This window comes from Nelusetta ayraudi, unplaced genomic scaffold (assembly GCF_046127955.1).
Source record: "Nelusetta ayraudi isolate G7.1 ecotype Tasmania unplaced genomic scaffold, CSIRO-AGI_Nayr_v1 ptg000146l, whole genome shotgun sequence".
NCBI classification, from domain to species: domain Eukaryota; kingdom Metazoa; phylum Chordata; class Actinopteri; order Tetraodontiformes; family Monacanthidae; genus Nelusetta; species Nelusetta ayraudi.
Genome location: NW_027466196.1, coordinates 1666788 through 1680493, shown reverse-complemented (window position 1 = coordinate 1680493; position 13706 = coordinate 1666788). Strand labels below are relative to the sequence as shown.

At 58.4% G+C, this 13706-nt stretch overlaps 2 protein-coding genes across 2 annotated transcripts; both read left to right on the top strand.

Moving 5' to 3' along the window:
• The first annotated feature begins 141 nt into the window (after nt 1-141).
• Nucleotides 142-8491, top strand: pcif1 (phosphorylated CTD interacting factor 1). Its single transcript, XM_076013349.1, has 16 exons — nt 142-534; nt 2127-2305; nt 2438-2562; nt 2706-2831; nt 2924-3069; nt 3149-3303; nt 3387-3534; nt 4706-4789; nt 4872-4971; nt 5051-5210; nt 5494-5666; nt 5851-5937; nt 6109-6293; nt 6460-6553; nt 6679-6854; nt 6927-8491. The coding sequence occupies exons 2-16, from the start codon at nt 2155-2157 to the stop codon at nt 7267-7269; spliced, it is 2253 nt and encodes a 750-aa protein (XP_075869464.1). The 5' UTR covers nt 142-534; nt 2127-2154; the 3' UTR covers nt 7270-8491.
• Nucleotides 8492-8784: 293 nt separating this feature from the next.
• Nucleotides 8785-13587, top strand: aldh4a1 (aldehyde dehydrogenase 4 family, member A1). The gene is made up of 15 exons (XM_076013350.1): nt 8785-9008; nt 9834-9927; nt 10035-10127; nt 10231-10278; nt 10363-10518; nt 10603-10752; nt 10832-10906; nt 11001-11188; nt 11268-11341; nt 11726-11922; nt 12037-12084; nt 12153-12305; nt 12416-12537; nt 12821-12939; nt 13015-13587. Exons 1-15 carry the CDS (start codon nt 8968-8970, stop codon nt 13125-13127), a joined length of 1671 nt encoding a protein of 556 aa, XP_075869465.1. The 5' UTR covers nt 8785-8967; the 3' UTR covers nt 13128-13587.
• The last annotated feature ends 119 nt before the right edge of the window (nt 13588-13706 follow it).

Here is a 13706-nt window from a genome sequence, read left to right as displayed (position 1 = left end):
ATAAAAACATTTTTCCCCCATTTCACATAATGGAACCGTTTTTTTTGTTGTTGTTTTTTTTACATGCATCAAACAATGACGTCACCACGTAGTGCACCATGGAATTCAAGTCTCTTCAAATATGCAATATTTGTTTCAGTTCGTCGCAATCATGAGAAAATACAAACATTACCGGGGAATTTTGGAATGTTCCTTTTAGCACAAGCGATCAAAGTTCTCAGAATGGCCATTAAAATGAAAGGAAGAACATCGAGACGTCGCTTCCGGGATTCAAGATTAAGATTTAAGATTCATTTAAGATGAAAACTTCAATTTGAACCCCGTCGCTCGGCGTCAACCGTCTGTGCCGCGACCTGCCCAAAATGGCGGCGGCTTCATGACAACAAGGAACAGGAAGTGTGGCTAGAGCCGCGCCTGCGCACTGCCTCTTCTCGCGTCCCCGTAAAGATGTCTGAGCAGGCGGGGAGGGAGCGGAGCGGAGGACTCGAAACAAGCAGACAGAAGCCGCGGCTCTCTGCAACCCAACGGCCCAAGGTAAGGGACGACCGACACCGCCGGCCCGCCGGAGGCCACCGGCACGCGGGGGAATCTTCCGGCCGCCCTTTGCGCCGCTCACACGGCGCGCAGCTCGGCGGGAGCCCGGGGAAAAAGGAGGGAAACGGCACGGAGCGCGCGGCGCCGCGACAGGGGCGTGTCCGCCATCTTGTCCCAGAAGTGGCGCCCAAACTGCGGCGGCGGCGGCTCCGCGCGGACACCCAGCTAGGCGGCCGTAAGCGGCCGTGGACGCCGCTCCGCCGCCGCCCGTGACCTCACAAGGGGGCTCGGTTCGGAGCGTCGTCGGAGCGTCGTCGGAGCTCCACCGAGCGCCGCCGTGTCCGAGCCCCGCACCGAGCTCCCGAGGAGCAGCCGCAGCTTTTTGTTGTCCTCCCCCCTCTCCTCCCATCCTCCTCTCCTCCTCCGTGTTTGTTTGCTGGCGAAGCGCGTCGTGCGCATGCGTGTAACCATGGCGCTCCTTTTCTGCAGAAAGAAAACACATCTCGCATTATTTGAATTTTCGACCACGTCGCGCTGAACGGCACTCGACGCTCTCAGTCGGTGCTCCGTCTCGGCTCAATTGTTACAGTTTGGTGCGGCTCGGTTCGCCGCCGCCGGCCGCCCAGAGAGCCCAGCGGGCGGCGAGGCTCGGGTCCGAACCGCCGAGCGAGCCGCGGTCAGTGTCTGCCGGAATAACACAAGCACAGCTTAGCTCTGGGAAGGCGGTAGAAACCACGTCTGTTGTTGTTGTTGTTGTTGTTGACGACGTCACATCCAAACACTGACTATCATTCACTGGGCATTGATCGCGTTCGCTTCTGAGTCGTGTGTTTGGTGAGGGAGCGCGAGGAAGGTGGACCGCCTGTTGGAATGCCACTCAAACATCAACAGTGCTGATTCACCTTTTGAAAACACACAGTTTTGCTTCTGGCGAGGCTTGAAATAAAGTTTGACTCGTTTACACGCGCCACTCTCAGCCAACCAGTGTGCGGCTGCGGCGTCATTAACAAATATGGACATTATTTTGAAGGAGCACAGACGTTTAGACATTCAGTGGCCCACAGTTCCAGAAGGTCTGGTTTGACTGATATAGTCTGATTTCTTCTTCTTCTTCTTCTTCTTCTTCTTCTTCTTCGGGGTTCTGTGTCTCATCTCACAGTTGGTGGCACTAATAATGCATCATATAATAAGATAAATAAGAGACTAGCTGTTAAATAACAGTTGGAACTGCCAATATCATGTGTATATCTTGTATGTTCCTTCTTAGTCTGTAAATATTTGATTTTATTTCTATTTTCTTTTCTTCTTCTTCTTCTTCAGTTGTGTCAGTTGCAGTGGAGTCACAGTAAAGGTCCACAGTCAGAGACTGGACCTGGACCAGCGCCTGTTAAATCGGTTCATTTGTTCCTCTAGTAAGCTTCCCTTCATTTCCTGCTAAACTGGAAAGAGTGTCACTGAACCACTGAACCATGGAGTCACTGAAGAGGAAGCATATTATTTTGAAACTCCTTCCTCTCCCAGCCAGGAACATCATGTCAGTCTAACAGCAGCCAGTTTGTGATGTGTGTGTTTGTGCTCTGATGTTTGTGCAGGTCAATGTCATTCTGACAAGCAGCTGAGATGTCCAATGACAGTCAGAGATCGCTGAAGGGGGAGGCTGCCACCATGCAGTCTCCCTCCGTCCCCCCCGCCACCCCTACCACGCCCACCCCCACCACCCAGGGACCCCCCCTCTCTCCATCCAGCACCACCAAACCACCTGAGCTGCCAGGTAACTCCGCCCCCCTCCCCCTCCCTTCAGTCAGAGCCCCTCCCCCTCTCCTCACTGACTGTCCTCTGTGTGTGTGTGTGTGTGTGTGTGTGTGTGTGTGTGTGTGTGTGTGTGTGTGTGTGTGTGTGACAGATGAGTTGGTCCAGGCCGGCTGGTCCAAGTGCTGGTCCCGACGGGAGAACCGACCCTACTACTTCAACAGGTTCACCAATCAGAGCCTGTGGGAGGTGCCAGTGCTGGGCCAGCATGATGTCATCGTGAGTGACGCCCACTTGTTGTCATGGTGGTCCGAGGGTCTCCTCCAGGACTGAGCCCTGTGTGTGTGTGTGTGTGTGTGTGTGTGTGTGTGTGTGTGTGTGTGTGTGTGTGTGTGTGTGTGTGTGTGTGCGTGTGCGTGCAGTCGGACCCTCTGGGTCTGAACGCTGCTCCAGCGGAGGGAGGAGCAGACGCCCTGGGGAACGGCCAGAGGAAGAGGCGGGTCTCAGAGGAGCAGGGCGCAGCGCCCAACAGCATCAAGCGGGCCAAGGTGAGGCCGACGCCCCCTCTGGGTCATGTGAGCAGGTGAGGCCCCCCCCCAGGTGGAGTCTGACTCCTCCCTCTGACCCCCTCTGCCTCCAGGTGGAGCCGACCACGCCCATCTCGCCCAGCACGCCCGGGGTCAAGCCCTGGGGCGCCGCCCCCGAGGACAAGCAGGCCCCGCCCGCCACGCCCACCACCCCCAGCCCCGCCCCCGCCCCCGCCCCCGCCCCCTACAGGCCGGCGGTGTGAGTACCCAGCGCCTCCCCGCTAGCACGGTTCGCCTCCCCGCTAGCTGCTGTCTAACCCCGCCCCCCCTCCCCTCAGCATCTACTGGGACCTGGACGTGCAGACCAACGCCGTGATCAAGGAGAGCCCCCCCGCCAGCCACCTGCCCCCCCACCCGGAGATCGAGCTGCAGCGCGCCCAGCTGGTCACCAAGCTGCGGCAGCACTACCACGAGCTGTGCCACCAGAGAGAAGGTGCAGTGGGCCGCCAGCGCCAGCAGGGGGCGCCCCGGCCGCTCACCTCACCTCACCTCTGACCTCCAACCTCTGTCCCCCAGGCATCGACCCGCCCCGGGAGTCCTTCAACCGCTGGCTGCTGGAGAGGAAGGTCATCGACAGAGGTCACGACCCCCTGCTGCCCAGCGACTGCGAGCCCGTCATCTCTCCGTCCATGTTCAGGGAGGTCATGAACGACATCCCCATCAGGTACCAGCAGGTGGCACCACGTCACCCCAACCCAGGTGTGGGCAAACTACGGCCCGGGGGCCAAGTGGGGCCCGTTAGGCTTTTTAATGCGGCCCCTCAGCCAAACGTGTAGAAATGATTTTAATATTCAATATTTAATATTCAGCTGCATCTCCTCCACCACCCTGGAGGTCCTGGGTGGTTCTAAGAGGTTCTAAGAGCTCAACACCCTGGAGGTTCTGGGTGGTTCTAAGAGCTAAACCCCCTGGTGGTTCTGGATGGTTCTAAGAGCTCAACACCCTGGTGGCTCCGGATGGTTCTGGATGGTTCTAAGAGGTTCTAAGAGCTAAACCTCCTGGTGGGCCTTCATAGACACTGATTTGGTTGCAACTTCCACTGACATTAAATTGACCCATTGTGGCCCACCAGTCAAGAAGTCTTCCCACTCCTGGCGCCGAGGTGGTCCTGGGATGGTTCTCGACCCGAGGTGGTCCAACTGTCAGACTGGCGGGGCCAGTAGTAGTAAAATGTGCCAAAGGGGGGCAGCGGCGCAGCAGCAGATGATCTTAGAACCACCTAGAACCACATGACGGCACTCTAGAAACACCTAGGACCACCTAGAACCACATGACGGCACTCTAGAAACACCTAGAACCACCCAGAACCACATGACAGCACTCTAGAACCACCTAGAACCACATGACGGCACTCTAGAAGCAGCAGGGTGCTGAGCTCTTTCTTGAAATGACTCTGACAACACTGGAATCATGGAGGAGTGCAGCTGTTTGATGACTGGCTGACTGTTGACATCACTTCAAGTTGGGCTGAAGGGCCGCATTGAAAAGCTTAACGGGCCGCATATGGTCCCCGGGCCGTAGTTTGCCCATGTCTGATCAAGGTGGTTCCAGGTGCTCCTCTATCCAACCGCTGGAGCTCCGCCTCTCTGTCACATCCTAGAACCCATTGTGTCCCCGCCCTGCCCACTCACAACCCTGTCTGTCTGTCTGACTGTCCTGGTCTGTCTGTCTGTCTGTCTGTCTGTCTGTCCTGGTCTGTCTGACTGACTGTCTGTCTGTCCTGGTCTGTCTGTCTGTCTGACTGACTGTCTGTCTGTCTGTTCTGGTCTGTCTGTCCTGGTCTGACTGTCCTGGTCTGTCTGTCTGTCTGATTGTCTGTCTGTCCTGGTGTCCAGGTTGTCTCGCATCAAGTACAAGGAGGAAGCTCGCAAGCTGCTCTTCAAGTACGCCGAGGCGGCCAAGAAGATGATTGACTCCAGGTGAGTGGGAGACCTCCTGCAGCCGCCCCCCCCCGGCCTGAAGGTGGTGGTGGTCCTGAGCTGTGACCTCTGACCTCTGCAGGAACGCCAGTCCGGAGAGCAGGAAGGTGGTGAAGTGGAACGCCGAGGACACCATGAGCTGGCTGCGCCGAGACCACTCAGCCAGCAAGGAGGACTACATGGTAGCAGCCCGGACCCCCCAGTGACTGCCTGGCTGGGTGGGCCGCAGCCTCACCTCAGTGTGTGTGTGTGTGTGTGCAGGACCGTCTGGAGCACCTGCGGCTGCAGTGTGGGCCTCACGTGACTGCGGTGGCCAAGGACTCGGTGGAGGGGATCTGCTCCAAGATCTACCAGCTGTCAGCCGACTACAGCCGCCGCCTGCGGCAGATCCACCTGAGCCTGCTGCAGGACCCGCCCACAGGTGACTGAGTGATTGACACGTTAGCTTCCAGTACAAGGCAGTTTGACAACAGCAGAGATTTCAAACCGACGCAGTGAGAAGAAGCTGAGCTTCCTTCTGCCACCGCCTTCCCACTGGCCCCTCTGCTGCTGCCTGCTGTGTCTCACACTGTGTGTGTGTGTGTGTGTGTGTGTGTGTGTGTGTGTGTGTGTGTGTGTGTGTGTGTGTGTGTGTGTGTGTGTGTGTGTGTGTGTGTGTGTGTGTGTGTGTGTGTGTGTGTGTGTGTGTGTGTGTGTGTGTGCAGAGGCGTGTGGGTCTCCCCAGCAGCAGCAGCGGCTGGTCTACTGCTACCCCGTTCGCCTGGCGCTGCCGTCCCCACCGCTGCCCCGGGTGGAGCTGCACTTTGAGAACGACGTGGCCTGCCTGCGCTTCCGAGGAGAGATGGTCAAGGTCAACAGGGGTCACTTCAGCAAGCTGGTGAGCACTGGCATCACTCCCACCCACTCCAGACCTGCTGGTCCTAGCAGAGGGAGACGCACTCTGACGTGTGTGTGTGTGTGTGTGTGTGTGTGTGTGTGTGTGTGTGTGTGTGTGTGTGTGTGTGTGTGTGTGTGTGTGTGTGTGTGTGTGTGTGTGTGTGTGTGTGTGTGTGTGTGCGCAGGAGTTGCTGTACAGGTACAGCTGTGTGGACGACCTTCGCTTTGAGAAGTTCCTGTCCAGAGTGTGGTGCCTCCTCAAGCGATACCAGGTCAGCTGACCTCCTCCCAGCCACTCACACTGCGCCAGGCACCTGGCAGTCCCACGCGTTAATATGTGTGTGTGTGTGTGTGTGTGTGTGTGTGTGTGTGTGTGTGTGTGTGTGTGTGTGTGTGTGTGTGTGTGTGTGTGTGTGTGTGTGTGTGTGTGTGTGTGCGTCCAGGTGATGTTTGGCAGCGGGGCTCACGAGGGCTCGGGCCTGCAGGGGGCGCTGCCAGTGCCGGTGTTCGAGGCGCTGCAGCGCCACTTCGGCGTCTCCTTCGAGTGCTTCGCATCGCCGCTCAACTGCTACTACAAGCAGTACAACTCCGCCTTCCCCGACACCGACGGGTACTTCGGCTCCAGAGGGTGAGACTGCAGGGGGCGGGGCCTCACCTGGCCTGAGGTGTGGAGGTTGGCATCGCTGACTGTGTGTGTGTGTGTGTGTGTGTGTGTGTGTGTGTGTGTGTGTGTGTGTGTGTGTGTGTGTGTGTGTGTGTGTGTGTGTGTGTGTGTGTGTGTGTGTGTGTGTCAGGCCCTTCCTGTCGTTCCGTCCCGTCAGCGGCTCGTTTGAAGCAAACCCTCCCTTCTGTGAAGAACTGATGGACGCCATGGTGAAGCACTTTGAGGTCAGTGACTGTCTGTCTCTCTGTCTGACTGATTGTCTCTCTCTCTCTGTCTGTCTGACTGTCTCCCTGTCTGACTGACTGACTGTCTCTCTGACTGACTGTCTCCCTCCCTGTGTGTCTACCAGGAGCTGTTGTCCCAGTCGTCGGAGCCGCTGTCCTTCATCGTGTTTGTGCCAGACTGGCGTGACCCCGTGACCCCGGCGCTGAGCCGCATGGAGTCCAGCCGCTTCCTGCGCCACCAGCTGAGCGTGCCGGCCTACGAGCACGAGTACCGCTCAGGCAGCCAGCACACCTGCAAGAGGTAGGGCCGCCTGTCTGTGCTGCGATTGGCCCCGTGCCCCTGCTGCTCTCTGATTGGCTCTCTCTCTCTCAGGGAGGAGATGTACTACCGGGCGGTCCACGGTACCTGCGTGCTCTTCCTGCAGAACGCCGCTGGTTTCTCCAAGTGGCCTCCGACGGCCGAGCGTCTGTCGGAGCTGACGGCGGCCTACCGCCCCTCGGCCCAGCCCTCCTCGCTGCCCGGCCCCGCCCACAGCGCCGCCGCCGCAGACAGAGACTCGGCCTTGAAAGGTGGCGAGCGGCCGCAGGGCGTGGTGGAGTCCCCCGGTGGCCACGACAACAACAACAACAACAGCAACAACAACAACAGTAGTAGTAGCAGCAGCAGCAGCAGCAGCAGCAGCAGCAGCCCGCAGGACAAGATGACCGCCGTCTAGTTGGGGGGCGTGGCCTCACCTCGCCACACACCCCCTCCAGCAGGGGGCGTTGCCTGGACTCTGGTTGGTTGGTTGAGCTGTGATGTCACAGGCGACGAGCAGCAATAATAACTGAACCCTTCACCTTCTCCTGCCACGTCATCTGTGATGTCATCAGTGATGTCATCACTCTGATTGGTCGTCGAGTCAAGGCAGCTATTTCTATCGGACATTCTTCACTGGGTGGTTGGGAGGCCCCGCCCACCCGAGCGACTATCAGGAGTGGGGTAGCCTGGCTGGTCGGCGGGGCCTCCAGCGGCGGTGGGCGTGGCCGACCTTGCGTAGTCGTCGTCGTCGTCGTCGTCGTAACGTCTTTGATCTCCTGCCGCCGTTCACCGGTCCCGGAGGGAACTGTCAGAGACTCTGTCCGGCCGTCCAATCGGGCGTCAGCCCCGCCTCCACACCCCCCCCTGCGGCTGCACTGTAGATACTGTACAGTCCTGCTTGGTCTCCTGTTTGCAGAATAATTTGATTTAATTTAACATTTGCCAGTGATTGGACTGCCGTAGAGCCACCAGGACGCTAGTTTGAAACTAAACCAAAGTGTTGCGGAGATTCTATTGTATATCAGAGTGTCCCAGTGTGTCTGTGTGGCCGTTGTGCTGGACCCTAACCAGCGCAGACTCCTCCACAGTATTTTTATAACTCTCTCCGTGTGTTCTGTTGGGTTTTAAATGTTTTCTTTGCATTTGTTTTGTTTCTCTGCATGAAATCTGTCCCACAGCGCCGCTGTGTGGTGGCTCAGAGGAGATCATGTGACTCCTCCTCCCCCACCCAAACACAAACGGAATATTTGAGGAAGTCGACTACACCCCCCCCTGGAATCTGAACTTTGTCCTCTCAGCCTGAGCTGAGTGGGGCTTTTCTCCTGTGAATAAAACTCGTACGTCTTGGATGAAGTTCACTTCAGAGGCTGTGGAGGTTTTGCCTGTAATTCCACTCTGAACAGAGCAGAGCGAGGAGGGATCAACCTGTTCACTACCAACTGCAGCTGCTGCAGCTCCAGCAGAAATAGATCCAGTCCACTACAACCTGCTCTCACGTCTCTCCCCCCCCCCCCCCCACCCACACACACACACACACACACACACACACACACTCACACACACACACACACGTCCTGACCTGCAGGAGTTGAAGAATCGGCCCGACAATAAAGCCAATAGTCGCTGATTGGTCCAAACCGTGTTGCTTGTAGCTGATTGGCCAGTTCCACCCCCGCCTCTGGAAGGTTCAATTCCTCAGCGGGGGGGGGGGGGGGGGGGGGGGTGTATTTCTAACTGACTCCTCGCTGATGGTTCACCTGGCTTGCACCAGGTGTGTTCGCCAGCGGTGCCGCTGACTTGTGTCGCTGTGTGTGTTGAAACCGAGCTGCTGACTGGCGGTGACGCGGCGCGACTCCCACACTCGCCGGAAGTCCCGCCCCCTTCCTTCGCGCCAGTGGTTCCTCCCGCCTTGTGCTCTCTCTCTCTCTCTCTCGGTCGGTCGGTCGGTCGGTGTGACTGACAGCCTGATCCAGCTGGGTCACTTCACCGAGAACAAGCAGCACCAGGACCCCCCAGCACCACCCAGCGGGCCGCCCGGACTCTCTGCACCCAGGACCAGTCGCTGCTCCCCGGGGAGGATCGTCAGCTGTCACCGCACTCCGGCTCGGGAAACATGCTGCGCGTGAGGGCGGCAGTGAGCCGCACGGCGAGGGGGTAGGTCCCACCTGGAGAGCTGTCAATCAACAGTCAGTCAACCAGTCAGTCAGTCAGTCAGCCTGGTTAGCTGCCGAGTTGTTTACCAGCTGGCAGCGCCGCCACCAGGACGCTTCGATCACTGGCACCTCATTAGCAGTGAAGGGACGTTTCCTCTGTGTGTGTGTGTGTGTGTGTGTGTGTGTGTGTGTGTGTGTGTGTGTGTGTGTGTGTGTGTGTGTGATTAACCCGACGACGTTACGTCATAACTTGTGACCTGCCACAGCAGGTTGACGGCAGAACAGCCAGACTTGTGTACCAGTCCGTGCAGGTCAACGTTGTCGCTTCTTCCCTGGCACGCGCTAAACATTAAAGAGTTGTGAGTCAACACGGGCGCTGAACGTTGGACCGGAAGTCGCTTGAGCGTCACAAACACACACACACACACACACAAATGTCGAAAGATTAAATTTCTTATATTCATAGCTTTCCAAAGAAGACGTCAGCTGATCGTCTCACACCACTGCTACTACTACTACTAATAATAATAATGATGACGTCATGTTGAGTGAGAACAAGTTTCCACCGTTGACTGAAGAACCGCTTCATGACCAAGGTCACGTGGTGCTCTGGTCACGTGGTGGCCAGCGATCTCCCGCCGGTGTTCTGTCTGTTGTTTACCTCCCAACACCTGCATCAACCCGAGCCCCGCTGCTGGGCCCCGCCCACCCGCTGCTGGGGTCAGGGGGGTCGGAGAACAGGAAGTTAATGATCCACCACCTGTGTGCGCTCGAGGTTATTGACATGAAACACTGCCTTATAAATGTGTGTGTGTGTGTGTGTAAGCTTCAAGACGTTCCCGTGTGCGTCCCTGGAGGTGAAGAACGAGCCCATCCTGGGCTTCCAGGAGGGCAGCGCTGAGAGGGAGGAGCTGCTGAAGGTGAGGAGCTGCAGGAGGAGGTGCAGCAGGAGGAGCAGCAACAGGAGGTGACGGAGCCGCTGTGTGTGTGTGTGTGTGTGTGTGTGTGTGTGTGTGTGTGTATCCAGGTGCTGGGCCAGCTGAAGGGCCGGACGGAGGAGGTCCCGTGTGTGGTGGGAGATGAACACGTGTGGACCAGCGACATCAGATACCAGCTGTCGGTGAGGAGCCGGCTTCTCGCCCCCCCCCTCCCGTCGAGCCTGGCGGCACTGCAGCCGCCTGCCTGTCTGTCTGTAACCATGTGACCTGTGTCTGTCCTCACAGCCCTTCAACCACTCGCACAAGGTGGCCAAGTTCTGCTACGCTGACAAGGTGGGTTCCTCACTGGTTCCTCACTGGTTCCTCACTGGTTCCTCACCCAGCCGCCTCCTCACTGACCTCCTGCTCCTCCTCCAGGAGCTCATCAACAGGGCCATAGAGTCGTCGGTGGCGGCCCGGAAGCAGTGGGACCTGAAGCCGGTCCAGGACCGGGCCCAGGTTCTCCTCAAGGCTGCAGACCTGCTGAGTGGTCCCAGGAGAGCCGAGGTCCTGGCCAAGACCATGATTGGCCAGGTGAGACCGGGGCAGGGGGGCGGGGCTGCAGGGGGGCGGGCCGCAGGTAGGCGTGACCCAGCGCCGTGTCTACTTCCTGTCCAGGGGAAGACGGTGGTCCAGGCCGAGATTGACGCCGCCGCCGAACTCATCGACTTCTTCAGGTTCAACGCCAAGCACGCCGTGGAGCTGGAGCAGCAGCAGCCGCTCGACGCCCAGGGCAGCAGCAACACCATGCTGTACCGCGGCCTGGAGGTAGGAGGAGCTCACCGCTGCCCCCTGGTGGTCAGGTGCTGAGTGACAGTGGTGACGGTGGCCATGTCGCCCCCTGCAGGGCTTCGTGGCGGCGGTGGCGCCCTTCAACTTCACCGCCATTGGAGGGAACCTGGCGGGAACGCCGGCGCTGATGGTGAGTGAGACTGAGTGGAACCAGAACCAGAACCAGCGCCAGACCCAGGTAGTGGTTCTGACCCTCCTCTCCTCCCCCTCCCCCCTCCCCCCAGGGGAACGTGGTTCTGTGGAAGCCCAGCGACACGGCGGTCTCAGCCAGCTACGCTGTGTACCGGGCCCTGCGGGACGCCGGCCTGCCCCCCCACGTGGTCCAGTTCCTGCCGGCCCACGGGCCCGTCTTTGGAGACGCCGTCACCTCCTCGCCTCACCTGGCTGCCATCAACTTCACCGGCAGCGTCCCGTAAGCCCCGCCCCCTGCTGCTGCTGCTGCTGCTGCTGCTGCTGCGTCGCTCACTCACGCCCCCTTGTGGCTCTGACAGGACCTTCAAGCACCTGTGGAAGCAGGTGGCCCAGAACCTGGATGTCTACAGGACCTTCCCCCGTCTGGCCGGAGGTGACGCCTCCTCCTCCTCCTCTACTTTTCCTCCTCCTCCTCTGCTCCTCCTCCTCTGCTGCTCCTCCTCTTCTACTCCTCACCCTGCTCCTCCTCTACTCCTGCTCCTCCTCCTCTGCTGCTCCTCCTCCTCTCACCCTCCTCCTCCTCTGCTGTTCCTCCTCCTCCTCTCACCCTGCTCCTCCTCCTCTACTCCTCACCCTGCTCCTCTATCTCTACTCCTCACCCTGCTCCTCCTCCTCTACTCCTCTACTCCGCACCCTGCTCCTCCTCCTCTCCTCCTCCTCTCACCCTGCTCCTCCTCTACTCCTCACCCTGCTCCTCCTCCTCCTCTACTCCTCCTCCTCCTCTCACCCTGCTCCTCCTCTGCTCCTCCTCCTGCAGAGTGTGGTGGGAAGAACTTCCACTTCGTGCACTCCTCAGCAGATGTGGAGAGTGTGGTGAAGGGGACGGTGCGCTCGGCCTTTGAGTTTGGAGGTCAGAAGTGCTCGGCCTGCTCCAGGATGTACGTCCCTCGCAGCCTGTGGCCCGACATCAAGCAGCAGCTGCTGGAGGTCCACAAGGAGATCCGGGTTGGAGACGTGAGTCCGCCCACCCACCGCCCTCTGCACCTTCTCACCGGCTCCTCGCCAGGTATACCCAGCCATTAGCGTGATTAGCTGCTGAGCTACATTGTCCTTCTCCTCCTCCTGCAGCCAGTGGAGGACTTCAGCACCTTCTTCTCAGCCGTGATTGACGACAAGGTGGAGTCTTCTTCTTCTTCTTCTTCTTCTTCTTCTTCCTAATCCACTGTCTTCCATCCCGTTCACAGTCGTTTGCTCGGATCAAGAAGTGGCTGGACCACGCCAAGTCCTCCCCCAGCCTTAAGGTCATCGCTGGAGGTCACTGCGATGACTCCAAGGGCTACTTTGTGGAGCCGACCATCGTGGAGACCACAGACCCACAGGAGGCCATGATGAGTGAGGTGGGCTTTGTCGTCAGCCTGGTGGTCAGCAGCCTGGCAGCTAGGAGCTAGCAGCCAGTAGCTAGCCCAGTGCTAGATGTTCTCCTCTGATGTCCTCGCTGGTCCTGCAGGAGATCTTCGGGCCAGTTCTGACCGTGTACGTCTACCCTGACAAGGACCACCTGGAGGTGCTGCGGCTTATCGACAACACCTCCCCCTACGCCCTGACTGGAGCAGTGTTCGCCAAGGACCAGTAAGACCAGTTGGCACTGACCAGTTTGCTCCGCCCACCACAGTCTGAGGAATCTCCTGGTCTTCTGAGACCTTCAGACCTTCAGACTGACTCCTGCTGTGTGTCAGCAGTGACATCATCAGCTGCTTCAGACACTCGTTCACCTCGTAGTCCTGCACACACACAGCCAGCCACACCCTGAGGGTCTGTGTGTGTGTGTGTGTGTGTGTGTGTGTGTGTGTGTGTGTGTGTGTGTGTGTGTGTGTGTGTGTGTGTGTGTGTGTGTGTGTGTGTGTGTGTGTAGGTCGGTACTGGACGAGGCTGCAGTGCTCCTCAGGAACGCTGCTGGGAACTACTACGTCAACGACAAGTCCACCGGCTCCGTGGTGGCCCAGCAGCCCTTTGGGGGCGCCAGAGCTTCAGGTAGGCCCCGCTCCCTGCAGCGTGTGACCACGCCCCTCCTCCATGACCTCACCTCGACCGCGCCCCTCCCCCCAGGGACCAACGACAAGCCCGGCGGGCGGCACTACGTCCTGCGCTGGACGTCTCCTCAGGTGGTCAAGCAGACTCACGTGCCCCTCACTGAGTGGAGGTACCCCTACATGGGCTGAGGCTCCGCCCACCACCAACACCATCGCTGTCCCACCAGCCGTCCGTCCGTCACGCTGGAGTCCTCACTGGACCTGGACATGAAGGTGTCCACCAGTTGGAAGTTCTTCCATCCGTCCGTGGATCCACCAATCGGCTCAGCACTCTTTTAATTCCTCTTTGAAATCATGTGTCGGCCAATCAGAGCAGCTGTTTTAGGTCAAGAGGAGGCGGAGCTTAGTCTTCCTGAATGTTACGTCCTGATGTCTCCAAGTTTTAGATCAGAGTTTCAGAGAAATCAAGTGTTTTAGAACCGTTGCCTTCAACCTGCTGAGATGGAAGCACTGTGTGTGTGTGTGTGTGTGTGCGTGTCTACAGTTCCCAGCAACCTCAAGCTCACTCAGCAGCTGGTTTCACAACTTGTGACCTTCAGAAGGTTCCTGATGTTCCAACACTGTAAATTCAATAAATCTTCAGAAGATGTTTGTCTGTCTGTCTGTCTGTTTGTCTGTCTGTCTGTGCCTCCCAGGAGAAGACACCTGGCTCAGGTGTGTTCAGTGTCCTCCCTAACCCACATGCTCACGCTGGTAAATGAGGAAGAC

Bases quoted from the DNA above. Each gene is read 5' to 3' on its own strand.
- pcif1 (XM_076013349.1), top strand. From the start codon at position 2,155: ATGTCCAATGACAGTCAGAGATCGCTGAAGGGGGAGGCTGCCACCATG. The intron at 2,563-2,705 runs GTGAGTGACGCC...GTGTGCGTGCAG, and splicing joins TGGGCCAGCATGATGTCATC to TCGGACCCTCTGGGTCTGAA. The intron at 4,972-5,050 runs GTAGCAGCCCGG...GTGTGTGTGCAG, and splicing joins CCAGCAAGGAGGACTACATG to GACCGTCTGGAGCACCTGCG.
- aldh4a1 (XM_076013350.1), top strand. From the start codon at position 8,968: ATGCTGCGCGTGAGGGCGGCAGTGAGCCGCACGGCGAGGGG. The intron at 9,928-10,034 runs GTGAGGAGCTGC...GTGTGTATCCAG, and splicing joins AGAGGGAGGAGCTGCTGAAG to GTGCTGGGCCAGCTGAAGGG. The intron at 10,128-10,230 runs GTGAGGAGCCGG...CTGTCCTCACAG, and splicing joins ACATCAGATACCAGCTGTCG to CCCTTCAACCACTCGCACAA.